General features: G+C 41.9%; 2 protein-coding genes across 7 annotated transcripts in view; both read left to right on the forward strand.

Moving 5' to 3' along the window:
- Window positions 1-383: 383 nt before the first annotated feature.
- Window positions 384-26,697, forward strand: part of LOC143861995 (P-loop containing nucleoside triphosphate hydrolases superfamily protein) — a 37,602-nt gene continuing 11,288 nt past the window's right edge. The window contains exon 1 of one of the 2 annotated variants that reach the window (XM_077372985.1): window positions 384-811. In XM_077372985.1, coding sequence (XP_077229100.1) covers window positions 476-811 — 336 coding nt within the window. In that variant the 5' untranslated portion in view covers window positions 384-475. The remainder of the gene's footprint in view (window positions 812-26,697) is intronic. The other variant, XM_077372984.1, reaches the window with a different exon arrangement.
- LOC143861994 (uncharacterized) lies at window positions 9,598-16,351 on the forward strand. Of its 5 annotated transcripts, XM_077372982.1 has the most exons (10): window positions 9,598-10,995; window positions 11,132-12,567; window positions 12,644-13,273; window positions 13,345-14,398; window positions 14,529-14,616; window positions 14,721-14,818; window positions 14,900-15,118; window positions 15,204-15,301; window positions 15,385-15,661; window positions 15,741-16,351. In XM_077372982.1, exons 4-7 carry the CDS (start codon window positions 13,743-13,745, stop codon window positions 14,952-14,954), a joined length of 897 nt encoding a protein of 298 aa, XP_077229097.1. In that variant the 5' UTR covers window positions 9,598-10,995; window positions 11,132-12,567; window positions 12,644-13,273; window positions 13,345-13,742; the 3' UTR covers window positions 14,955-15,118; window positions 15,204-15,301; window positions 15,385-15,661; window positions 15,741-16,351. The 5 variants fall into 4 exon arrangements, with proteins under 5 accessions (XP_077229097.1, XP_077229094.1, XP_077229096.1 ...); XM_077372979.1 differs by having other exon boundaries at window positions 9,598-12,567; XM_077372980.1 differs by having other exon boundaries at window positions 9,598-12,567; window positions 15,204-15,294.

Below are 26,697 nucleotides of genomic sequence, written 5' to 3' on the forward strand. Positions count from 1 at the left end.
AGATTAAAATGAGCCTCTGGTTTCTGTGATCCACTTTCTTTTTCCCCCTCTGCGGAAAAGATGCAACCCCGCGATCAAACTAGTACACTCGTTCCACGTGTCCTCTTTCTAGACCAGCAGTAAATTCTGAAAAATCTGGGGTTCTTTCTGTATCCCTCAGGCGCCTTTCCGAAAAGGCCCCCAAAACCCTAACGACGTCTTTTGACATTCTACGAAGGCAGGGGGGTATAGATGTAATTTCAGTGACGTCTACAACACCTGGCAGAGAGCGTGTGGGGGGCAGAAACTACCGTTCCCACAAAAAAGGGCTAGTGGCACACTCCGGCAATTGTCTACAACTTCAAGCCTATTTTCCCATCTGCACTCCTCAAAACCTACTTCCCATCCCCAACCCAAAACCCTCTTTTATCGCTCGCTCCCAAAACCCTCTCAAAAGGCGAAAGAAACAGACTAGAGATAAAAAGATCCCGCCGCCATGGCCGGAATTAGCCGCCTGAGAACGGGAGCTCGATCTTTGGCTCGTATTGGCTTCTCACCGAGCCGATCGTTCGGAGCCGCGGCACTTCAATACGATTACGAAGAAGAGGAGGATGAGTATTCGGTTTATCGCGATCGGCTTCGAATGGAGCGGATGGCTGATTCTTATGGCTCGATGGCCGGAAGAGGAGTACATTGGGTGGTGATTGGAAACCCTAGTGTAGAGAAACATGTGTACGCTGGAAGGTTGTCGAAGCTTCTAGAAGTTCCTCACATTTCTATGGGAACGCTCGTGCGTCAGGAACTTAACCCTCGTTCCTCCCTTTACAAGCAGGTCATTTTCCTTTCTTTTTCTTAAACCCCTTTTTTTGTTTTTAATTACGAATTTGTTATGTCTTTTCTGTTCGAATTTGTTGTTTCTTTTGGGTGTTACAGAGCATCTTCTTCCTCTTCTTCCTCTTCTTCTTCTTTTTTTCCATTTTTGTAGTGCTACTTATAAATTTATTTAGATTTCTTTTGCCCACTTGTTTTTTTTTTTTTTTTGGGGGGGGGTTGGGGTTAGGGGTAGCTCATGTTGTAGAGTGACGTTCTTGTGTTTTTTTTGTTTTCATTTTTAATGATGGATAATAAATTTTTTATTTCCATCGTTAAATACTTGGTTTTTAGTTTTCTTTTTGGGTCTTTTCGTTTTCTTTCTAATGATCCTTTGATCCTTTGAGCTTTTTAATCTGATAAAAGAGGATTTGAGGTGGTTTGCATTTGGTGATGGATTGATAGCGAAGAGGGCATATCGGGTAATCAAAGCTTGGAAGAGAAGGAGATTGAATCTCATCAGTAGAGAAACGGAGAGAGTCGAATGAAGAAGATCCCTGTTTGGATGAAGGATTACATCGGTCATTAGAGCTAATTAGAGGCAGATTGGTTACAAATTCGTTAACGGAAAACCTATAAAATTAGTGGGAGACCCTTGTCCCCTTAAGGCAACTCAACTAAAGGGCTTGACAAAGACCGATTCAATTGCTTCTTGTTTCCAATTGATCTGTATTGATCACACAGTTTCAGCTCTCTCAATGTCCAATATCCAATCAGTTGATATTCCGAAAGAATTACCATTACCTATCTCACAACTTTTACTCCAATTTGCATCTGTCTTCCAGTTAACAACAAGCCTACCCCCAACAAGAGCCATTGATCATCAGATCCATTTACTTCCTGGTTCCCAACCAGTGAATGTCAAGCCTTATAGATACCTGCATTTCCAAAAAAATGAAATCGAGAAATTGATTCAGGAAATGCTGGAATCTGGTATAATTAAACCAAGCCACAGCCTCTATTCATCCCCTGTCCTTCTAGTAAAAAAAAAAAGACAATTCATGGCGTTTTTGTGTTGACTATCTCGCTTTGAACACTATTACAATCAAGGATCGATTTCCCATACCTACCATTGATGAACTTTTACATGAATTACATGGTGTAATGGTGTTTTCTAAACTTGATTTGCGCTCTGGTTATCATCAAATACGCATGAAGAAGGAAGATTGTCCAAAAACAGCTTTTAGAACCCATGAGGGCCACTACGAGTTTTTAGTAATGCCCTGTGGCCTTACAAATGCACCCTCCACTTTCCAAAAGACCATGAACATGGTCTTCAAACCATTTATCCGGAAGTTTGTCATTGTGTTCTTTGATGACATCCTCATCTATAGTAACACTTTGGATGATCATGTGTCTCATCTCAAATGTGTTTTAGAATGTTTGCTCACTAACCAGTTTATTGTCAAATTAAGTAAATGCCAGTTCTGTCAGCATCAAATTGAGTACCTTGGTCATCTGGTATCTGGCAATGGGGTAAAACCTGATCCGGACAAAATTCATGCAATGCAAATCTGGCCTCAACCAAAGAACTTCAAACAGTTGCGAGGTTTCATGGGCCTTACGGGATATTACAGAAGATTCGTTAAAAATTATGCCACCGTTTCCTCTCCCCTCACGAATCTTTTGATGAACGATGTTTTTCATTGGTCTCCGGACAAACACTCAGCCTTTGAAAATTTGAAATCCCTCATGACACAGCTCCCTGTTCTTGCATTACCAAATTTTAACGAGGATTTCATTTTAGAAACCGATGCCTATAGCATTGCAATCGGGGCAGTTCTCGTGCAAAACAAGCATCCAATTGCTTACTTCAGTAAAAAAATGACTCCCACCATGTCCAAGGCTTTTGCTTATGTGAAAGAACTGTTTGCTATCACCGAAGCAGTGAAGAAGTGGATGCAATACTTGCTGGGTAGAAATTTTACAATTTACACCAATCTTCGTAGTTTGAAGAACCTGATGGCACAAATTATTCAAAGTCCCGAACAACAACAATACCTTTGCAAGTTGTTAGGGTACAATTATACCATTTTGTATAAGGCAGGAAAGGAGAACCAGGTAGCAGATGCCTTGTCAAGAGTTGAAGAAAATTCCCCTGTTTCAGATGTTGAACACTCTACCCAATTGCAGCTAGTTGTCTCTAAACCCGTTTTCAACATTCAAGCGCAGCTCCAACATGAAAACCTTATTGATGCTGAATTATTGGAGCTCCATGACCAGATTAGTAAAGGATCAGCTGCACCAGAATTTTCAATAAGAAATGGACTTGTGTTCCAAAATCACAGAATATTTCTTAGTTCCAACTCCTCCTTACGAAACCAAATCATTTATGAATGACACAGCACTGTACAAGGAGGCCACATAGGGGTATTACGAACACTCAAGCGCGTATCTGCCAGTTTTTTCTGGTTTAAAATGCGCTCCGATATCAAGCAATTCATCATAGATTGTATGGTTTGCCAACAAACCAAGTATGCAACTACTCCTCCCATGGGGCTGCTCCAACCGTTACCGATTCCCGACAGGATCTGGGAGGATATTTCCATGGATTTCATCACTGGATTACCTTTATCGAATGGATATACCAGCATCTTCGTGGTCATCGATAGATTATCCAAATATGCGCATTTAGGGGCTCTGAATACATCTTTCAATGCTATACAGGTAGGTCAGTTGTTTACGGAAATGGTGGTGAAACTCCATGGTATCCCCAAATCAATTGTCTCTGACCAGGATCACATATTCCTCAGCAAATTCTGGTCTAATTTTTTCAAATTAAGTGGCACTTCTTTAAACCTTTCCTCTGCGTATCATCCCCAGACCGATGGGCAATCGGAAGTTTTAAACAGGTGTGTGGAACAGTATTTGAGAGCATTTGTTCAAGACAACCCGAAGCATTGGCATTCCTACTTGTTATGGGCTGAATATTCTTACAATACCTCATTCCACACTGCCATACAAATGACTCCTTTCGAAGCAGTGTATGGGAGGCCACCACCTTCATTACCACATTACATTCCCGGGTCCTCCAAAATTGAGGCAGTTGACACGGAACTGACACGGCGGGATACAATTCTAGTTCAACTCAAGAACAATTTAGCTCAAGCTAAATCAAGAATGAAATGCATGGCCGATCAGAAACGTGTCGATAAAATTTTTGATGTGGGAACATGGGTTTTACTCAAGCTTCAATCTTACAGACAGCAATCTGTCGTTACTAGACACTCTCAGAAGCTGAGCAAGAGGTTTTACGGTCCGTTTGAAATTGTTGCACGGGTTGGAAATGTTGCTTACAAATTAAACTTACCGGAAGGTAGCAGGATTCACCCTGTTTTCCATATTTCACAACTCAAACCATACCATGGACCTACTATATATACTCCTTGCACTTTGCCTTCACACACTGTCGGCAATCATCCAATTATCACACCTCTTGCTATGGGAAGACGAGTGGTACTCCAACAAAATAAACAGGTAACCCAAGTACTTGTTCAATGGCACAGCCTGTTACCAGAAGACACCTCTTGGGAGAATTTGACTGAACTGGGGCTGGAGTATCCATCTTTCAACCTTGAGGACAAGGTTATTTTTCCAGACGGGGGCAATGATAGCAAACAGGGCATATCGGGTAATCAAAGCTTGGAAGAGAAGGAAATTGAATCTCATCAACAGAGAAACAGAGAGAGTCGAATGAAGAAGAACCCTGTTTGGATGAAGGATTACATCCGTCATTAGAGCTAATTAGAGGCAGATTGGTTACAGATTTGTTAACCCAAGTTGTTATTTTACAATTTCTTTTAAGTTGAAGAAAAGCCAGTTATAGCAGTCAGTTACGATTTAGTGTCAGAGCATCAATTCCGTTAGGAATATCTCTATATAGTGGAATTAGCACAAGTGAGGAAAGGAGGAATAAAAATATCTTTCTTTGAATCTCTATCTTCTTCTTCTTCTCTCCTTTCTAAGCTCTCAGTTACAGAATTTTCAAGAATTTAGAGCAGAAATCATATCATGGATTTAACCGTGTTAAGTTATTTGTATTTAGTTTTTTTTTTTTTTTTTTTTTCGTTTTTGGTTTTATTCCTTTTTATATTGGGCAAATGATGAAAAAAATGCAAAGTTTTATGGAAATTGTTAATAAAGGGTAGGGATTCGAAAATTATAAAATAAGGGGTGTGAGGTGAGAGAAACTGTGTTTGAAGACAAATATACCCTTTTGTAACTTAATTTTTCTTACTTTCGTTTTTTATCTTTTACACTGTTTTTTTTTTTACCTCTCTTCTCAGACGAGACTTGTCACCGTCGGTGGAGAAAAGAGACGGTTGGGAGAGGAAGATAAGTAAAATACCCTTCCATCCATTTAACCTCTCGTTTTACCCTCTCACCCTCTCACCCTCTTTTACCCTTTTTCAGTCTTTTTCTCCTTTTTTTCACTCGTTTTTTTCACTCGTTCTCTCCCTTTGACCTCACCGGAAAATACTATTCTTGGCGGGAAGGTTGCATACGCGTCGGAAAGTTTAGGTTGTCGCCGGAAAGTGTAGCTCCTCTTGCCAAAACCCGTACTTCAACTCTCCAAGGTATTTTTTAAACCATTTAATGTAGGGTTTCATTTTTTGGGTTTTCTTCTTTGGGTGTTGGAGATGAAATACTTGGAACCATTATTGAAATTGTATAAAGCTATAATTAGTTCCTGTGTTAGGGTTTGAAAAGGTTTCATTTGATTTCTAGTTTATCCATGGTTTGCAAAGGGTTTCATTTTGTTAGGGTTTCGATGGATTGAAAGAAATCAATTTTAGAAACCAAATTAGGGTTTCATTTAGGGTTCAAAAGGGTTCCATTTGTTTTGAAAGGTGTAACTGTGGTTTGTTAGGATTTGATTCAGGATTTGTAGGTTTTGAAGGGTTTCATTTTGGTAGTGAAGGGTTTTATTTATGTTTGCAAAGGGTTTCATTTGATTTTATTGGGAGAAGGACCGTTATCGATTTTGTTTTGCACTCTTTTGACAGAAGGGAAAGAGGCATAAGCATTTATTTTGGGATTTTTGAGACTTTCGAACCCTTGAAACCAGTAAGTATGGTTCCAAGGATCCTTGTAAGCAATGATTTTCATTCGAACTGTCTAATAGTGTGTTTGAAGTGGTTCGAAGTCTGAAAATAGTGGTTCCTATTATTCCTTCTGTGGAAATAATTATCTCAATTGTCAATTTTGGTTCAATTGTGGTTGTAACTATTTCTGGTTCGAACCCTCATATTTGTGGTTGCAAGGATTGTTACGTCTTTCTCTTGGATTTTCCTATGGTGAAAAATGGCTACTTGGAGGGAGCCAACCTCCATGAAAGAGTATACTTTTTAAGAGAAGAAAGTTGTATATCTTTCATTCATGAGAGAAGAGTTTAAGTAGAATACAATTCTCCAAATGACAAGTACGACAACTGACTCCACGTACTAGTAACAGGACACCATAACTGACACCACAATGACTCAAAACAAACTCCATTACATACATGGGTCTGACCCTACAGAAAATAACTAAATAACTGGTACAGATTGTGCACGTAACATTCCCCTCCACTTCAAGCAACCTTGTCCTGAAGGTTTGAATCTGGAAACCTCTTCAATAGATCATGGTAGCGCTCCCATGTTGCATCTTCAACTTCAGCTCCTTGCCATTTCACTACCACTTCAGTCATGGTTCGATTCCCACGGTTCAGAACTCGACGATAGGGATTTATAAGTCAATACAACTTTCCCAGACCTACTTACTTTTAGAAGCATTTACCAAAACTTTCTTGAGAGAGATGTCTTCACTTAATATCAGTTCCAAGATTAGCTTACGCTTCAAGTAAATATAAGAAAAAAAGGAATATTTTCCATCTCAAACTTATGACAACCTATGCAACAATTTAGCACTCTAGCAAATGGAAACTGAAGTAGACAAGAACCATGTCAAAGTTGTTCTATATTACCCCCTCTCAAACTTGTTCTGTATTACCCCCTTCAATTCCATTAAATGTTTAATCCATGCCATAGTTTCAAAACTCCCCCACATCATCATGGACTCACCCAAGTGAACTCTTTTTAACTTGGCTGTGTTCTTGGCCGAGTCCGCGTTTTGTCCTACAAAGTCCATCAAAGCTCCTCTGATTGTCCTGATTTATGTGGGGGAGTCAACCGATTACTCAGTCTCATCAACCAAGTACTCAGCCGCATCAACCAAGTCGACTAGGATTCACTTTCGCTGCATTTTCACCCCATCGGCATTTTGAAAAACTGATCCATACTGAGTTACAGAACAACCTGGTAATCATGGAGCAACTTTGGCTGTATTTTTTCCCTTTTAAGATTCCCTCCTGTTCTTGAATTTCTTTTTGTTGGTTAAGGTAATGCTAGCCTCGAACAAAGTTGATGATTTGAAGTTCTAATTGGCATTGTGATGAATATTTGTTGTCCCTTTTGTTCTTCAACATCTATAATGAAACTTTCATGTAGTTAATGTATTTTTTTTTAAAAAGGGAAAAATACAGATACACCCCTTGTGGTTTGGCCATTTTCCACTTTTAACCCCGTGGTTTGGAAGTTAGCAATGACACCCCCTCAACTTTATGACATTTTTTAGTAGACCCCCGCTGTTGACGGTCCGTTAGTTTAACCTGACGGAATGAGTAAAACTAAACATGGTTAATATATTGAGGACAGAAATACCCTTATCAGTGGTTTGAAGCCATTTGCCACCGCCACCTTCGCCATCTCCGGCCACCGCCGTCACCTCCACCACAGACAATGAAACCCCACCCCATGGGTACATTAAACCCACATTTTAAGAAAGAGAACATTGATAAAAACAAAAAAAGCCCTAAAATATTAGGGTTTTTGTGAAAATCATGATATTTGGACGTGCTCATTAACGGGAAGACCACGAGGCTTCAGTGTACATATGCATAACTCGCAACTTCGTGTTGGAGGATGGTATGCCGTTAGGCCTACAATTTGCGAATGACTTTACACCCGTGAAGGTCGTAAACTTGGAGGCCCACCCTAGGGTGGAAAAGGTGTGGAAGTAAAGTTCGTAGAGTTCCATCAACCTCACGACAATGCCCTTGTACGACTACCAGGTGATACAAGGGATGGAGTTCTCATGTGCAGCAAAGGTAGGTAGTTCCCATACCTCATCTTGTAGTGGTAAGTACCATGGGCGAGTGGTTCCCATACATGTTCCCCATTGTACATACGAAGAATGGCAAGGATGGGAGAGTCTCAACCTTACAATTAGTTGAAGGCCCTATGATGGAAAGAGCAATATGGGCAACAAGGAATGGGCGCTTGGAGTGTCCCAGTCGGTTGAAGAGTCGATGGGAGGATCGAGCTCCTCATCGGAAGAATTGATGGAGGAATCGTTGAAGGAGGTGGTATGCTGAAGGAAAGAAAAGGACGTCAACGAGATTTGGTAGGGGAGGATTGTCCTGCGATGACAATTGGTCTCCCTTCATATCATTTTATAGGCCTAAACGAGGCTCAACCAAGGTTATGGTTATACCCCACTTCAGTTTTGAATTCGGTTTCAGTTGTGAGAGAAACATAAATGTTTTGGTTCGGAATTTTGCTGGAAATCCTGATAAAATCATGAAAACCTATGGAAATGCTGGACATGTAAGATGAGATTTAGGAACTGCTAGAATAAGCACAAATATCTAATCTCTGCTATTACGTCATCTTGCTTCCAAGGTCCTGACGATTTAGTAGCAGTCCAAGCGATGGGGTTAGAGGAGTCCCCTTCGATGATCAGTGCCTCTAGTCTAGCATTCGAATACCATTTCAGCCCCCATAGTAAGGCACGGGCTTCTCTTGTTTTTCTGTCCTTGTAATCTTTGGAGTTTCGACCATCTTGGTCTTCTTCCTTTTAATGAAAGCTTCAACATTAAAAAAAGAAGAAGAATTAAGGCATGGGCTTCTACTTCATTTGCATCACATATGCCCAGTGATACAGAAAAAGAAAAGATTTTTAAAGATATTTTTTTAATGGCATGGGATTGTTTACCCATCGTAGTTACGGAAGATTACCCCAATCCTTACCCAGCCCGGGCTTCCTTTTTAGCTTCTGTCAAAATTGAATTTGATTGATCCAAGGGGTGGGGTGTACCACTTTAGTGAGGTTTTAGGTTTTCCACTCTTCTCCATGAGATTCGTTGTCCGACCCCTTAGAATATCAGTCACCGTGTTTGTGGGTTTGAGCTTGTTCCCTCTTCCCCATAGTATAACAATGTTGATATCTAGCAGTATTCTTCCTATTTCTCTCTCGCGCTCCTTCACTATTCAGTTGTTCCTTATTTCGAAAGTTGACATATCAAAACAAATGGGACATTCTTCCATGTGATTCAACCAGCTTCGCCGAAAGGGCGTATACTCCAATTAAGAATGACTTTCTTGATTGATCCTTGAGATACCCTACCTATGCCAAAACTCTTGATAACGTGCATCCACAGTTGATAGGAGAATTGGTAAGTCAGCAGGAGATGATCTTAGGATTCTTCGCTTTTGTTGCATGCCACATACCTGGTGGTGTCGTTGGTAACTTCCAAACCACGAGGTTAAAAGTGGGAAATGGCCAAACCAGAGGCTTCTGTCTTAACTCCACCAAAAACAAGAAATGTAACACCAAAATAAGAACTCTTTGTGCTCTGTATGGTTGCCAGGTTTTTTTTGTTCCTGGGAGTTATGTGAGAGAAAAAAATACCCTGGGAGATAGGTGGCAAAAAAAAAGTCGTAGAAGTATCCCGGTAAAATAAAAATCCCATGTTTGGTTATGTGGGAGAAAAAAATACCCTGGGAGATATGTTGGGAAAAAAAAAACCTTTGTTTGGTTGTTTGCACTGTTGGGTAGAAAAAATATTTGCTGAAGCTTATTTTTGGTTCCTGAGTTTATTTTTGTTCCTGGGGTTATCTTGGGATGGGATGACATTTCAATCATTACAAAAGTGGGATTAAAAATTTCACCCCAGAAGTAATGATTAGAAGAGTGGGATTAAAAAATACCTAGTGCTAAAAGGCAACCAAACATGGGATGGGACCAAAATTTAACTTACTCTCCATAACTGACACCACAATCACTCAAAACCAACTCCATTACATAGATGGGAGTGACCCTACGGGAAAATTAACATAAAGGAAAATAACTAAATAAGTGGTACAGATTCTGCACGTAACAAGGATCCTCTATTTTGGCATTTTTCAATAGGTTCATCTGGTTTCTCTTTTTGTATATAGTTCGAACCAATTTTAGTTCCAAAGGGTTTCAATAGTAAAATTTTTGGTTTGAAAGGGTTTCAATGGTTTAGGCTCGCATTTATGGTTTCAATGGTTTGGCTGGTTTCATTTAGGGTTTAAATGGTTGCATATAGGTTTCCAATGGTTTCAAGGGTATCATTTGGGGTTTCCATGGTTTTCAATGCTTTTCAATGGTTGCATTGTTTTGAATTTGTTTGAAGGGTTTCAATTAGGGGTTTGAAAGTTAGAACCGTTATTCCATGGAAGTTGCATCCATGAAACCACTTATTCTGCCGAAGTTGGAACCAGTATTCCATGGACCCTGTATCCAGTATTACTGGTTCAAACTGTGTAATTTGTGGTTCTGTACTTCATCTATCCAGTTATTGTGGTTTGAACTTTCTAATATGTGGTTCCACTAATCATATTTGTGAACTTTCTAATATGTGGTTCCGTAGTTCGTCTATCCTAACATTGGTTTCAAGTGGTTCGAAGTCTCTAAATAGTGTGTTTGTACAAACTTTCTGAAACATGGTTTTCTTTGAAGTATCTTTAATTTCAACTTTTCAACTATCTCCTACTTAAAGTATCTTCCCCTCCAAGTTATTCTCCTGCTTTGTGCAGATAAGGACCGGAAGCGGCTCCCCTTTTACTTTGTGAACCCCACTAACCACCTAACCCAAAACCCCTATAGTCATGCAGCGCGCGAAGCAAAGAAAGAAGAATGTGAATGTAGATGCAGGGTCTTCTACCCGCAAACGGCGTGGGAAGGCTATCCGTGAGCCCTCCCCTAGTCCTCCTGCCTCCGATGAGGATATGGGCAATGAGGATGCAGATGTAGAGGTTGGGTCCCTCGGTCGTATAGAAAGGAAGGGCATACTCCGAGGTAGGAAAGTCATTTTTAAAGATGTCGAAGTTTATAATGTGAAACCCTTATTTCTGGCCTTTCGATGGGTCAATTTTCTCGAAATTCACTGTGACTCGTACCCGACTCTCGTCAAGCAATTCTATGCCAATTACAGATTCGACAGAGATTTGAAGGTCTTCCAATCCAGAGTAAACAACAAAACCATCCATATGACAGTTCAAAAGTTTTGTGAAGTTGTCTCTCTTCCCACCACAGGCGACGAAATCTACTTTTGGCCCGGAACCATGGATGACATTAGTGCCTGTATAGATGATCCGGTCGCCGCCTATGGGGAGCTTGGTTGCGAAGGCCCACCTACTGACGGGTCAACCAACGTATCCTACAATTCCCTGACCCCTATGTGCAAAGTCCTACACAAGATTCTGACGAGCAATATCACGCCTCGCGGAGGCAATGCTGACATGGTCCGGCCTTTTGAGGCTTTTATTATGCACCGACTTCTTCGCGGCACGCCCCTTCACCTTGGCTATATCCTCCTTAGGTTCATGGAGGACACGAGGACAAAGGCCTTGGCTAGTCTACCATTCGGGATGCTTCTCACGCATGTCTTCAACCATGAGAAGTTGATACAAGGTGGTGAAGAACGCCTTAGTCCCGCAACTGTGTTCAATGCTAAAACTATAAAGGCCATGCGGCTTGATATACAGGGCCCTGCTCCCCCTCGTCGTCAGCCGGCTCAGCGTTTTGCATCACAGGAGTTTGTTGCGCAGGAGCTTCGTGCACATCGTCAGCACCTTGACGGGCACTTTACCGCGGTTAATCAGCTTTTACAATCCCATCATCAAGAGCAATTGGCGACTCAGCAAGCTTTGACTGGGGTACGCACCGAGATCTCCACCCTCCGCCAGGACTTGGGCACAGCGGTCACCTCACTCACGGAGCAGCTTTCTTCATTGACCAACTTGGTCCACCATCTGTTGCCCCCAGATCATTAGAGCGTTGCTGTGGTTGATTTATGGATAGATGGATGTTATGTTTCTTTTAAATTTTTTTTTTTTTAATGGTTCATGGATGTTATGTTATATACGGGTTTGATATGTTATTATGGATGGATGGATTATATGTTATTATCGTTATATTGTGTGTCTTGCTTGCATGGTATGTTTATGATGGTTCTTATGAATTTGATTCAAGTATCTATATAGCTATGGTTGTTTTAAGTGATTTTTGGTGGTTTAAGTTTGAATGGTTTTGCTTGACTCTCGTACGGTTTGTTATGGTTGCTATTACTTGGGGAGCCATATGTTGTTTGAACCGATGTTTGATTGTTTAAATTTGAAGGGGTTAGCTACGGTTGTCATATATGGTGTTCATGATCTTTACGTCTGGTTGTTTCCAGTTATTTGGGGAGCCCTGTGTTGTTTAAAGTGATTACATATGGTTTCTTTATCCTTGTTGTTTCAATGGAGTAATACTGTGTTTGAATAGACTAATATTGTGTTTCAAGTGATTGTTGGTGGTTTCGACAGATACATACGAAGTAAACAAAATTGTTGATCTTTCCCAACAATTGTTTCCTTTTTCGTGATGGTGAGTAACTGTTATATTTTCCGTCTGCATCTCCTGCTGTTTCTCGCTCAACTGTTTAATAGTGCCATTTTTGCAGGCGAAATATGTCTTATCTAGATGCTGTCCATCACGCTTTCACGAGTCCCTACAAAATATTCGGTTACGGGATGTGCATAGGGATTTCATAAAGGATACCCCATTTACAGATTTGGTTCTGCATGAGGGCCTCGAAGATGTCGAGTTGCGGAAGAAGATTTTGACGACAATGGTAAATAAATGGGATCCCAAACGGAAAGGTTTTTGTTTGGGCGGCATCGTACTCCCATTTCTAGTTAGTGATGTAGCTAAAATATTAGGTTTAAGTATGATTGGGGAAAGGCCGCAATTTGATTGGTCTAGCAGTGATACTGTGGATGGTTGGAGGTTTGGGGGTCCAACCGCCACCTATGACGAGGTGGTGAAGGTTATTCATGCCGATATGGATTCAGACGAAGAAGACTTGGTGAAGTCGACTGTGAAGCATTTGATATTGTTATTCTGCAGCACTGTCTTGTTTGCGCAGAGGGACCAGAAGGCATGTTCTTGCCTCTTCCCGTATATTGATCTGCAGACTATAGGAAATGTTGCATGGGCTTTTCCCGTTCATGAGTTCTTGGTCAGATCATTAGATTCACATGCCGCACTCGGTGGAAAGGGACATATATTGGGTTGCTCTATCATTTTACAGGTAATTTTCCATTCATTGCATATAGTTTTTTTCTTTCTATCTTATGCGGATCTAATCTACTTTGATATCAGGTATGGCTATTTGAGCATACCACGTTATGGGCACCTAATTCTCCTGATGCGTATCCGCGTCTATTTAAGTGGACCGCTCAGATGAATACGAAGAAGATGGAGCATCAACAGTTGATTAACTCTATTATTCATGGGACGGTGAAAGCCGTAGAGGTGAGAGTATAATGCATGTTGGTCGTTGTATGTCTTTCGTGTTATTTTTACAGTCGTATTTGTAATTAGTAATATGGAATGTATTCCAGGTGGTTAGGAGGGTCGAAGCTACGGCAAGGGAAGAATCTCTACTTCGACTCGATGATCAACACGACGATGGTAGTATTCCTTGCGATTCAGTCGGTTCAATTGTGGTCCCAGTGGGGGATTGCAGGGGTCAAACTCTGCCTGTACTGAGGGATCCAATGAGGCCAATTGCGACATATCAGAGGAGGGAACGAAGGAGGAGAAGTACGAGAGGAAGAGGGGAACATGGGAAGTCCGAAGTAGATGAATCTGTTACAAATAGTTCATTGTTGGAGAGGTTAACCAGAGTTGAACGTGAAATGAGGGAGGTAAAAATTCATTTGTTCGGGAGAGGTTCCAGAAAGAGGGAAGGTTTGGAGTCAGGGAATAATATCCCAACGAAGATAACGAGAAAGAGGGAACGAGAGGCCGACAATATGGATGGGGAACCCGAGATAGTGACTGCGAAGGGGGAAGTAGGGGATGGTGTTTTTGTAGATGATATGGGGAAACACATAGTTGATGATAGCGTAGAACATATCTCTATTGATAGCCTAATTACTAGGGATGTCAGGGATGCTGCAGCTAAAATGGTTATCTTGGTTGACACTCCTGATTTGAACCTCAGTAAGAGTAAGAAATCAAATAAGAAAGAAGATGAAAAAGTTATTGGGAGCATTGAAAAAAATGTGAAGCAACGTCGAAGGAAGTTACAACCTAGTAGAGCAGTCAGTTCACCGTATGTCATAAGCAACCGGAAAAGCATGTATGCTCTTCGCAATATCACCGGGCCTGCAGCGATGAAGGTGGATGCATTGGCAGCGCTACCACCTACGTAAATTTTCGTACAACCTACATTGTTTTTTAATTCTAATATCTCCGATTAATTGCATACATAGGTTGTTTAAGTACAATTATATGACCAAAGGACCATAGAGGTAGCTGACTTTTTACTCGATTTGCAGTGAGAGAGTCATTCACAGTGATGGGTACCACATGTGTAAAGAAGACTTGCTTATACTAACCGATCGTAGAGGGTGGATATCATCTCCGGTAAGATGTTATATGGTTCAGTTAGTAACGTAAAGCGTGAATAATGCGTTGGTACACATATCTTCTTAGAATTCCTTCTCGTTGACCTATGGTCTGTTATGTAGATTGTTAATGTATATACGGATTACTTGAACTTGCGGGACGAATGTTGGCGAACAAAAAAAAAGGGATCATGCATTTGCCTTGCTACCCATCTCTACCTGTGAGATTAAATTAACTTATAAGTAGTGATTTTTGTTTCCCAAGCTGCGGGCAATTCTAACATTTCTTTTTTTGGTTGCAGCAAGTTATTCTTGACGAAAGATGTGAACGTCCCGATGCATGTTCCAGATTCGTAACTCGTGTAGAGAACACCCCTCTTCAAGAGATACGAAAAGTACTCATTCCAATTAACATTGATATGGTTCATTGGGTACTTCTCGTGTTGGATATGGGGCATCGTACCTTCCTTCTTTACGATTCTCTTTACAGTCACACAGATTGTAGGAAGGTGCAACCCCTTGTGAGTACTACTCTTGATTCGTATGGCAATTAGTAATTAATTTTTTCTTACTACTGCCCTAACGTACGGAATTCTTGATTTGTAGGTCGATTACTTTGTTAAATGGTTCAGAATGGTCAAAGACATTGATATAAGTGCATTCCCCATTGATGTAGTGGTCGATCGGCCCCTACAAGGTAACAGGTATGTTACGTGCAATTACTTCAGTTTACGATACCTCCGTAAACGATTAATTCTTCTTCTCGGTTTTGCTTGATGTTTTGCAGCCACGACTGTGGGCTGTTCGTTTTGAAAGAGATGGAATACATTACCCGTGACGCTAGCCTCGATTTCACCCAGAAAGATATTACAGCTATGCGAGCTTCCCTACTTTCGGAAATGTTGAATGGGGTCTATGGGAAAGTATCCCTATAAGTTGTTCACATTCTTACCTGGGAGTCATTGTTGTTGGTTGTACATGCATTAGAGTTCAATTGCTTCGCGGGTGATCCGATACTTGCTCTCCTCGTTCCTGAAGTAGGTGGCGGAAATCAACCTGCTAGGGTGAGTGGATATTTTGCACACAATTGGGAAACACCAAAATGTTCTACTTATTCATTATGATAATTGTGGTTGTTTGCAGGTAAGGCTTGTTCCAAATCCGGGCTCTCTTCAGCGTTTCTGGCAACTTGAAGAAGTCGTGGATGAGGAATGGCTTCAACATCTGGTCCTTGAATAGCAACCTTCTGGATGAGGATTGATCTATATGGTCTGCAAGTCTCCCTTGGGCAAATCTTTTCAATGATCAGAAATCCACCCCTTCATCTCCAAGCTATTCTGCCCCTACCAAACGCAAAGAAATCACTTCGAGCTTTGTTTTTTTGTTTTGGGCTGTTTTTGCAGGTTCTGTCCTGTGTTTGGATGTTGTTGTTTGGGCTTCTTGCCTCTTTTTGTTCCCCCCTTTTATGTAAGGAGGTTGTTTTCTTCCTTCATGTATATCTTTGGTTTCCATAAATATATCTGGTCGGGGTCCTGCCTAACCCCAGCTTACTCATAAAACATATTTTAAAAAACAACAAACACAAAAAAGCTTCTGAGTGACCAGGATCGGGAAAAAGCTCTTTGTACTGGGGTAAAGATGAAAAATGTAGTGGGGACCGGTAAACTGACATGTTCCACAATTCCACTCTTTTCTCCATCCGACACAAAAGATATGTGCTTTAAACATCAAGTTCTTAACATTACGAGTTCATCACCCAAATGATCATCATTAATATATAATCTGAATGATCTTGCGCCAGAAATGATGTATACATGTGATCAAGCCCATTGAATTGGTAGATCCTCGTGTAGTAACGTACATGAACCCGGTCCGGAACCATATATGCTGTTGTACTGGACTCCTTCGGACTACCGATTGAACTTCGGAAATCCGCGTCGGAATTCCGAACCAATTTCCGGACTTCCGACGGGAGTCCAGTAGGTTGGCAAGTCTACTGGACATCATTCGGAAGTCCGGAAGTTGTTTCGGAATTCCGAGTCGGAAATCCGAACCAACGTCCGGACTTCCGAATGATGTCCAGTAGGTTGGCAAGTCTACTGGACTCCCGTCGGAAGTCCGGAAGTTGTTTCGGATTTCCGACTCGGAAATCCGAACCAACAGCCGGACTTCCGAATGATGTCCAGTAGAGTTGCCAATCTACTGGACATCATTCGGAAGTCCGGACGTTGGTTCGGATTTCCGAGTCGGAATTCCGAAACAACTTCCGGACTTCCGAATGATGTCCAGTAGAGTTGCCAATCTACTGGACTCCCGTCGGAAGTCCGGAAATTGTTTCGGAATTCCGCGTCGGAAATCCGAACCAACGTCCGGACTTCCGAATGATGTCCAGTAGGTTGGCAAGTCTACTGGACGCCCGTCGGAAGTCCGTAAGTTGTTTCGGAATTCCGATTCGGAAAACCGAAGTTCAATCGGTAGTCCGAAGGGCTCGGAGTGCCTAAACAACACTCGGACTTCCGAATGATGCCCAGTAGAGATGCAAAGTCTACTGGACTTCCGTCGGAAATCCGAGTACTCCTTCGGAATTCCGCCTCGGAACTCCGACCCAACGTCCGGACTTCCGAATGATGTCCAGTAGAGTTGCCAACCTACTGGGCTTCCGTCGGAAGTCCGGAAATTGGTTCGGAATTCCGAATTATCCCAATTAGAGATGCAAAGTCTACTGGACTTCCGTCGGACGGCCAGTAGACTTTGCAACTCTACTGTTCGTCCGGACGGGAAAGAAGTGATATTGCGCTTCCGCTCTCGTCATTGGGAAGTCCAACGCTAGGTTCAGACTTTCGAGTAATCGTATGTACACTTTGTTCGTCCACAGATGGAAGGATTACCTCCATTCGATGGACCTGATTATTTGAGCACACCCAATATATGTGATGTCGTATCAAATGAACGATTTAGATGATCCAAACAATGTGGGCCGACTGACTTTTCGGTAGTGAGTAAAAACCAATGATATTGCCAACACCAATGATACATTAATGATAAGTTTTACAACAGTCACGGCCAGCTGTACAACCAATGTAATACTATAAGTCTATAATAACGTTTAATTTATACAAATTCTGTGTGAGTAAATATTTATGTGCAGTATGAAGAGTCCCAAAATCAATGCCACTTTGTACAAACAAACCAACAACTCCATCCCTAAGCAAAGAAAGGAGGTGCGAATGAGACACCGGACCTACAAGAAAAACATGCAACAATCAATAAAATGATGGGTTTGATAGAGAAATCATATCAAGTGAGTCATAATGGAACATACGTATTTTCTGTAGGTGCGGATGGACCGATGGGCGTCATATTTAACTGAAGATTTACAAGGGGGGGATTTTTGCACGTTCTTTTGTTGTGTCCAGGTTCCCCACATGATTTTCAGTTGTGATGTTGTCCAAATTGTAGCCCTCTTTCCATTCGTACTTTTTTGGGTCGTCCAGGCTGTCTTCTTACTCGTGGTGGCAACACTACTTCTAAAACATGGGATGGCTCCGGCCATTGTGTGCGATCTAAAGTAGGGTGAATCACGTCGTCATATGTAGTCCGATAAGTTGAAGCCAAAAACCAATCCTGACAGTACCTATATTTGTCCAGCTTGTTGACTCCCATGGCTGCTATGGCATGCCCACACGGCAATCCCATAATTTGGAACAGACCACACGTACACGTTCTCTGCTCTAAGTCCACACGATCCGTATTAGTTGACGATATAACTTCATATTCATTCCAACTACACGGCCGGGGTGTGAACTTACTGCCATACAGACATGATCTGGCTAACCATTTTTCTGCATTATGGGTCAAATGCATTTTCCATTCAGAAGCAGCCTTGCGGCGAAGGTGGAAAGTACTCTTGTACTTTCCATCTAGTGTGATCGACTAGAGCCGCGATGGGTAACTCCCGTGCGCCCTTTAATACGTTGTTGAAGGACTCCGCTGCATTAGTTGTCAACATATTCCACCTAGACCCTTTAAAGTATACATTAGCCCACTTTTCTTTAGGAATCTCAGATATCCATTTCTCTGCTTTTGCATTCTTCTCTTTAATACATTCCATCGTCTCCTTATATTCTCTCTCCCTTAAAGCATATGCGGCTCTCGAAAATAGTTTACAAAGTATTTGACTCTTAAAGGTCTTCAGAAAATTAGCATTGAGGTGACGAATACAGTAGCTATGGTATGATCCCGGCAATGCTTCGTCTATAGCTCTAGGCAAACCCTTCATCCTATCAGAGGAAATAGTGAATTCGTTGTTGTTTTTTTCGGCTGGTATCACCCTTTGGCGGAGTAAACGAAGAAACCATAGCCAGCTCTCATACATCTCATTCTCAACCACTGCATATGCTAACGGAAATAATCCACCGTCACCATCTACTGCAGTGGCAGCTAATAAAATTCCTTTATACTTGCCTCGCAAATGTGTCCCATCAATTAGTATCAGTGGTCTAATTGTTCGACTGAATGCGCGAATGCTAGGGCCGAATGACCAAAATAAACGAGCAAATGTATTATCTCCACCGGTCCATAGCTGACGACTTCGATATACACACATAATGGTGCCAGGATTGCATCTCTCCATCTCTTCAGCATATGCAGGAAGGATGCGGTAAGACGCTTCGGCATTTCCACACATTTTTTCGTGTATAATGACCTTCGCATTGAAAGCCTTCACATAGCTTATGGTTATACCCCACTTATCCTTGATGTATGCTCTTATCAGAGTAGGCCTCACGTCTCCTGGGCAGGGAAATAACCCAAGACAGGTGTCTGCTGCCCAAGCTGCTGTGACAAGGGGATGGTCATTACCCCTCATAGTACCTGAGCATGTATGCTCTGGCACAAACCGTTTTACCATAACATGATCCAAACAAATTCTCCCACTGATTCTGAAGGGGCAACTTTTATCCTTGCATCTAACAGCATATTTTGTAGGCTTTGAATCTACTGGGACGAATACAAACTTCCGTTCAATTGCGTACTCTTTCACTTTGTTCTTAAATACTTTCAAACTCGGGAAGATTCCCCCCACCTTCATCTCCTCAAGTCCTATACGTCCCTCATTTAATTCATCTACAACCATCTCATCTACTTCCAACAGCTCCCTTCTATATGTATTACACAACGGGTCGCCCACAACGTTCTGTAGACCAACGAGGGGGCGTACAGCTTCGCACTCATCTTCCTTACCAAAGTCACCTTCGCGCACACTGTCCTCAACGAAGTCATCATCACCAAATGAATCATCACCCTTTATACTATTACCATCCTCGCATTCAATGCCATTACTAACATGCATATCACTATGGAAATCCCTGCTGAACTCTGCATCGTGCCTGCACAGTAGGGACTACGTTAGAATGAATATTGTATGAGAGAAACATAGAACTGGCGAAGTAAATGTAATTAGTAATTACAAGATTACATGGCAGTGCTCATATGTTACCATGTATTTTCGTCTGCCACATTAAAAATAGGGTCCTCATAGTCTTCGTTCAAGTCCACGGAATATCTGTTCGGATTCCGAGGAATATTGGTATCTTCTCGGTTTCTGCCCAATATTTGTATGTTCTTCGGAGCACCAACGTCATTTCGATTAGGTGTTGCTGACGCTGCACGGATGGATTTATTTATGAGGTTCAATGGCGGTTCAAGAGGACGAGAAGAAGGTTCACAAATATTTCCATATAAAATAGGATATTCATAATGTTGAATTCGATCCCTCATATTCCTGAGCAATGACAAATTTCACATCACCTAATAGTGTAATGGAATGAGAGTTGAAAGAATGAAAATTTCCACCTTACTGAATATTTTACCTCCGGATGGGGATCGGTGAAGAACTAATTCCTCCTACTCTGTACTCTTTGGTTATGTACAGGCTCATACAATTGAAGAGGCTATTCTCAAAAAGCATCATCACCATAGCTACGTCATCGTCATTTCGAATGTCGTACAACACGATTTGATATGGATCCACGACATATCGACATTGTATAGATTGTGAGATACCGGTTGCTGTGGTATGGATTTTTTGGTGAACTAGAGACTCAAATTCTGCAAATTTTATATTCCGATTCACAATTAAAGACATCTTCGTCCCGCCAATATACTCAAATGATACTTTATCCTTCAAGTACCCATCAACGTGTAACATAAAAGAAGCCATTCTTTCCACCATTTTCGCAAACCCTAGTAGGATAAGAACCAATATTAAACCCCCATAAAATTAGAATACAAAGTAATATATGAACAACCATTTACAATGATACAACCACAATTGGAACAATAAGTTACACTCATGGAAGCACACTTTAATTCCTTCGAACCACAGCGGGTCCACAATTTATACCTCGGAACAACATTTTATACCCCGGGAACCATTACGGATTCACATTCTATACCTCCGAACCACTACGGAACCACATATTATACCCCACAACCAATATGGAACCACATTTTCTACCCTGGAACCTCTAGGGAACCACATTTTATACCACGTAACCACAACGGGATCACATTTCCTACTCCGGAACCACTCCGGAACCACATTTTATACCTCGGAACCACTACGGAACCACATTTTATACCCCGGAACCACTACGGAACCACATTTTATACCTCTGAACCACTACGGAACCACATTTCCTACCCCGGAACCTCTAGAGAAGCACATTTTATACCCCGGAACCACTACGGAACCACATTTTATACCCCACAACCACTATGGAACCACATTTTATACCCTCGAACCACTAGGGAACCACATTTTCAACCCTCGAACCACTTCGGGACCACATTTTATACGCTAGAACCACTACGGAACGACATTTCATACGCTAGAACCACTAGGGAATCACATTTCATACCCCAGAACCACTACGGAACCACATTTTATATCTCGGAACCACTACGGAACCACATTTTATACCATGGAACACTACGGAACCACATTTTATACCACGTAACCAGTACGGAACCACATTTTATATCTCGGAACTACTACGGAACCACATTTTCTACCCCGGAACCACTACGGAACCACATTTTATACCTCGGAACCACTACGGAACCACATTTTCTACCCCACAGCCAGTACGGAACCACATTTTCTACCCTCGAACCTCTAGGGAACCACATTTTATACCCCCGGAACCACTACGGAACCACATTTTATACCGCACAACCACTATGGAACCACATTTTCTACCCCGGAACCTCTAGGGAACCACATTTTATACCCCCGGAACCACTACGGAACCACATTTTATACCCCACAACCACTATGGAACCACATTTTATACCAAGTCACCTCTACGGAACCACATTTTCTACCCCGGAAGCACTAGGGAACCACATTTTCTAGCCCACAACCACTATGGAACCACATTTTCTACCCCGGAAGCACTAGGGAACCACATTTTCTAGCCCACAACCACTACGAAACCACATTTTATACCATGGAACACTACGGAACCACATTTTATACCACGTAACCAGTACGGAACCACATTTTATATCTCGGAACTACTACGGAACCATATTTTCTACCCCGGAACCACTACGGAACCACATTTTATACCTCGGAACCACTACGGAACCACATTTTCTACCCCACAGCCAGTACGGAACCACATTTTCTACCCTCGAACCTCTAGGGAACCACATTTTATACCCCCGGAACCACTACGGAACCACATTTTATACCGCACAACCACTATGGAACCACATTTTCTACCCCGGAACCTCTAGGGAACCACATTTTATACCCCCGGAACCACTACGGAACCACATTTTATACCCCACAACCACTATGGAACCACATTTTATTCCAAGTAACCTCTACGGAACCACATTTTATACCTCGGAACCACTTTCGAACCACATTTTCTACCTCGGAAGCACTAGGGAACCACATTTTCTACCCCACAACTAGTACGGAACCACATTTTATACGACATAACTACTACGGAACCACATTTTATACCTCCGAACCACTAGGGAACCACATTTTCAACCCTCGAACCACTTCGGGACCACATTTTATACGCTAGAACCACTAGGGAACCACATTTCATATCTCGGAACCACTATGGAACCACATTTTCTACCCTGGAACCTCTACGGAACCACATTTTATACCCAACCACAATGGAACCACATTTTATACCACGTAACCACTACGGAACCACATTTTATATCTCGGAACCACTACGGAACCACATTTTATACCTCGGAACCACATTTTATAACCACTTATCCACTAGGGAACCACATTTTATACCCCACTACCACTATGGAACCACATTTTATACCTCCGAACCACTAGGGAACCACATTTTCAACCCTCGAACCACTTCGGGACCACATTTTATACGCTAGAACCACTAGGGAACCACATTTCATATCTCGGAACGACTATGGAACCACATTTTCTACCCCGGAACCTCTACGGAACCACATTTTATACCATGGAACCACTACGGAACCACATTTTATACCCCACAACCACAATGGAACCACATTTTATACCACGTACGGAACCACATTTTATATCTCGGAACCACTACGGAACCACATTTTATATCTCGGAACCACTATGGAACCACATTTTATACCTCGGAACCACATTTTCTACCCCAGAACCTCTAGGGAACCACATTTTATACCCCCGGAACCACTACGGAACCATATTTTATACCCCACAACCACTACGGAACCACATTTTCTACCCCGGAACCTCTAGGGAACCACATTTTCTACCCCGGAACCTCTAGGGAACCACATTTTATACCCCACAACCACTATGGAACCACATTTTATTCCAAGTAACCTCTACGGAACCACATTTTATACCTCGGAACCACTTTCGAACCACATTTTCTACCTCGGAAGCACTAGGGAACCACATTTTCTACCCCACAACTAGTACGGAACCACATTTTATACGACATAACTACTACGGAACCACATTTTATACCTCCGAACCACTAAGGAACCACATTTTCAACCTCGGAACCACTAGAGAACCACACTTCATAGCCCGGAACCACTACGGAACCACATTTTCTTCCACGGAACCAGCAGGGAACCACATTTATTACCCCGGGACCACTCGGGAACCACATTTCATACCCCGGAACCACTAGGGAACCGCATTTTATACCCCGGGACCACTACGAAACCACATTTTATACCTTGTAACCACTACGGAACGACATTTTATATCCTCAAACCACTAGGGAACCACATTTTGAACCTTGGAACCACTTCGGGACCACATTTTATACGCTGGAACCACTAGGGAACCACATTTCATACCCCAGAACCACTAGGGAACCACATTTTCTACCCCACAACCAGTACGGAACCACATTTTATACCTCCGAACCAGTAGGGAACCACATTTTCTACCCCGGAACCACTACGGAACCACATTTATTACCCCGGGACCACTCGGGAACCACATTTCATACCTCGGAACCACTAGGGAACCACATTTTCTACCTCCGAAGAAATACCGAACCACATTTTCTACCCCGGAACCACATTTTATACCCGGGAACCACTACGGAACCACATTTTCTACCCCGGAACCTCTACGGAACCACATTTTATACCATGGAACCACTACGGAACCACATTTTATACCCCACAACCACAATGGAACCACATTTTATACCACGTAACCAGTACGGAACCACATTTTATATCTCGGAACCACTACGGAACCATATTTTCTACCTTGCAACCTCTATGGAACCACATTTAATACCTCGGAACCACATTTTATACCCCAGATCCACTTAGGAACCACATTTTATATGCCAGACCCAGTAGGGAACCACATTTCATACCGTAGAACCACCACGGAACCACATTTTATACCCCTGAACCTAGTATAGAACAACATTTTATACTCCGGAACCACTTGGGAACTACATTTTATTCTCGGGCACCAGTACGGAACCACATTTCATACCCTGGAACCACTACGAAATCATATTTTATACCCCTGAAGCACTACGGAACTACATTTTACACCTCCGAACCACTAGGTAACCACATTTTATACCCCGGAACCACTAGGGAACCACATTTTATACCCCGGAACCACTACGGAACCACATGTTATACTCCAGAACCATTATGGAACCACATTTTATACCTCGTAACCATTAGGGAACGACATTTTATACCCTGGAACCACTAGGGAACCACATTTTCAACCCTTGAACAACTTCGGGACCACATTTTATATGCTGGAACCACTAGGGAACCACATTTCATACCCCAGAACCAGAAGGGAACCACATTTTTTACCCTTGAACCTAGTACGAAACCAAATTTTATAACTCGGAACCACTTGGGAACCACATTTTATACGCCGGAACCAGTACGGAGCGACATTTTCTACCCCAAAACCAGTACGAACCAAATTGGGTAGAAACAAGTAATGGTCTTTCTCCAACAGAGAAAATGGTGGTTCTGACTTTCTTTTAAAACGCAAGAAAAGAATGAAAACAACTATACAACCTACAACAACTTCGGTAATTTCTCTGTTTTTTTCAACACAAAACAATTGGGCTTTTCTACTCCGGAACCCCTTTCGAACCACATTTTATACCCCGTTTCCACTACATTCTAACATGTAACCAAACATGATTGTATGCTCCCTTCTATCTATCATTCCTCCTAATGAGAACTCGGTACAGGTGAAAAGAGTCTAATTGTACGAGTTTATGAACTGACATTGCCAACCTTTTACTAATTTAGGCCACCCAAAAGGAAAAAAAAGTTGATTGATTTTGTAGTGAAAAAACATGGCCAAAGTAAAACCTAGTCGAGTCGTTCAAGTTAACGATTAACTTGGGGCACTATTCAACCAATTACCAAACGGTCCAAACTCACATCATGACTGGGTTAGCATTCATAAACAGCTAAATATAAGAACCGATAGGCTTTTTTGGGCAATACTAAATCCAATGAAACATGCTAGTAATTAAAAGGTCCAAATGCTCATTGACTCGATGACTCGGCCAGTGAGTTGTTCACTCTTCAATAGCGCTTATAGATTCCAAAAACAGAATGTCACAGTGAGCAGGGATAGCTGACAACCACCAAGCACCAACTTATGCACATGTATGATTTTCTCATTTATTTACCTTACAAAGTAGTCAAATACAGGAAGGAGGGGGGTGCCCTGCATAAAACAACGGGGTCCAAACATAATCTCCTTTGAAAAGATTCGCTTCCATTTACTACCCAATTCATTCGTCTTCTCCGAAGCAGGAAAAAAGGGAAAAGGCAAAGTTTTCAATGGCTCTCGCAGCTCCTGTCTTCTCGCCTCCAATTCCCGCCAAATGAACCACAAATTCCCTCTTCTTTCCCTCCATTTTATCCTCAACTCTTACTGAAAAACAAAGATCTATAAATAACAAAGACTATCCTTTATATTTCCAACAGGGAATAAGAAAAACAAACATACATATTACAAACTGGCATATCGAATGTCTCACAAGACAGCAACATTATTCTATCAATGTCATCCAGTGAGTCAATGGATTACCTGGCTAAGGCAGCCCTCTGTTCGTGAAAGTCAAATGTATAGATATGGCCAACAGGAGCAACAGCCCTTGCAAGAGAGGTTGTTAGAGAACCACTTCCAGTGCCCGACTCAAGAACCAGACAGCCAGGGATAACTTCCAAGTATGAAATCACAAAGCTAAAATCCGCAATATATAAAATCTGGGTCCTATGGCTTAGAACCAGAGTCCACAACTAGGAGTAGGAGGAAACATATAAACAAATCCCCCCTTATTGCTCAGCACCTTGGATCCAAAAGGCCTCCCAACCCAATCAGAATGCCTAAAGACACCAAATCAATTCTGGAGCTCTGAACCTTCACATACTTTGATGGCCTTCATGATGTCATGCCTCTCATACACGAGAACCAGGTCCCCATTGCATATGCAGCGCTCGAAAGAGTTCCTCTTTGTTGGGTCAATGGGCAACATCCTCAAAATCTTATACAAAAGATCACACAGCT

The sequence above is a fragment of the Tasmannia lanceolata genome, unplaced genomic scaffold (genome assembly GCF_043159265.1).
Source record: "Tasmannia lanceolata isolate RefF3 unplaced genomic scaffold, GAP_Taslan_0.1 ptg000037l, whole genome shotgun sequence".
Lineage (NCBI taxonomy): Eukaryota > Viridiplantae > Streptophyta > Magnoliopsida > Canellales > Winteraceae > Tasmannia > Tasmannia lanceolata.

Excerpts from the sequence above, each read along its gene's own strand:
- LOC143861994 (XM_077372979.1), top strand. The coding sequence starts at position 10,806 with ATGCAGCGCGCGAAGCAAAGAAAGAAGAATGTGAATGTAGATGCAGGG.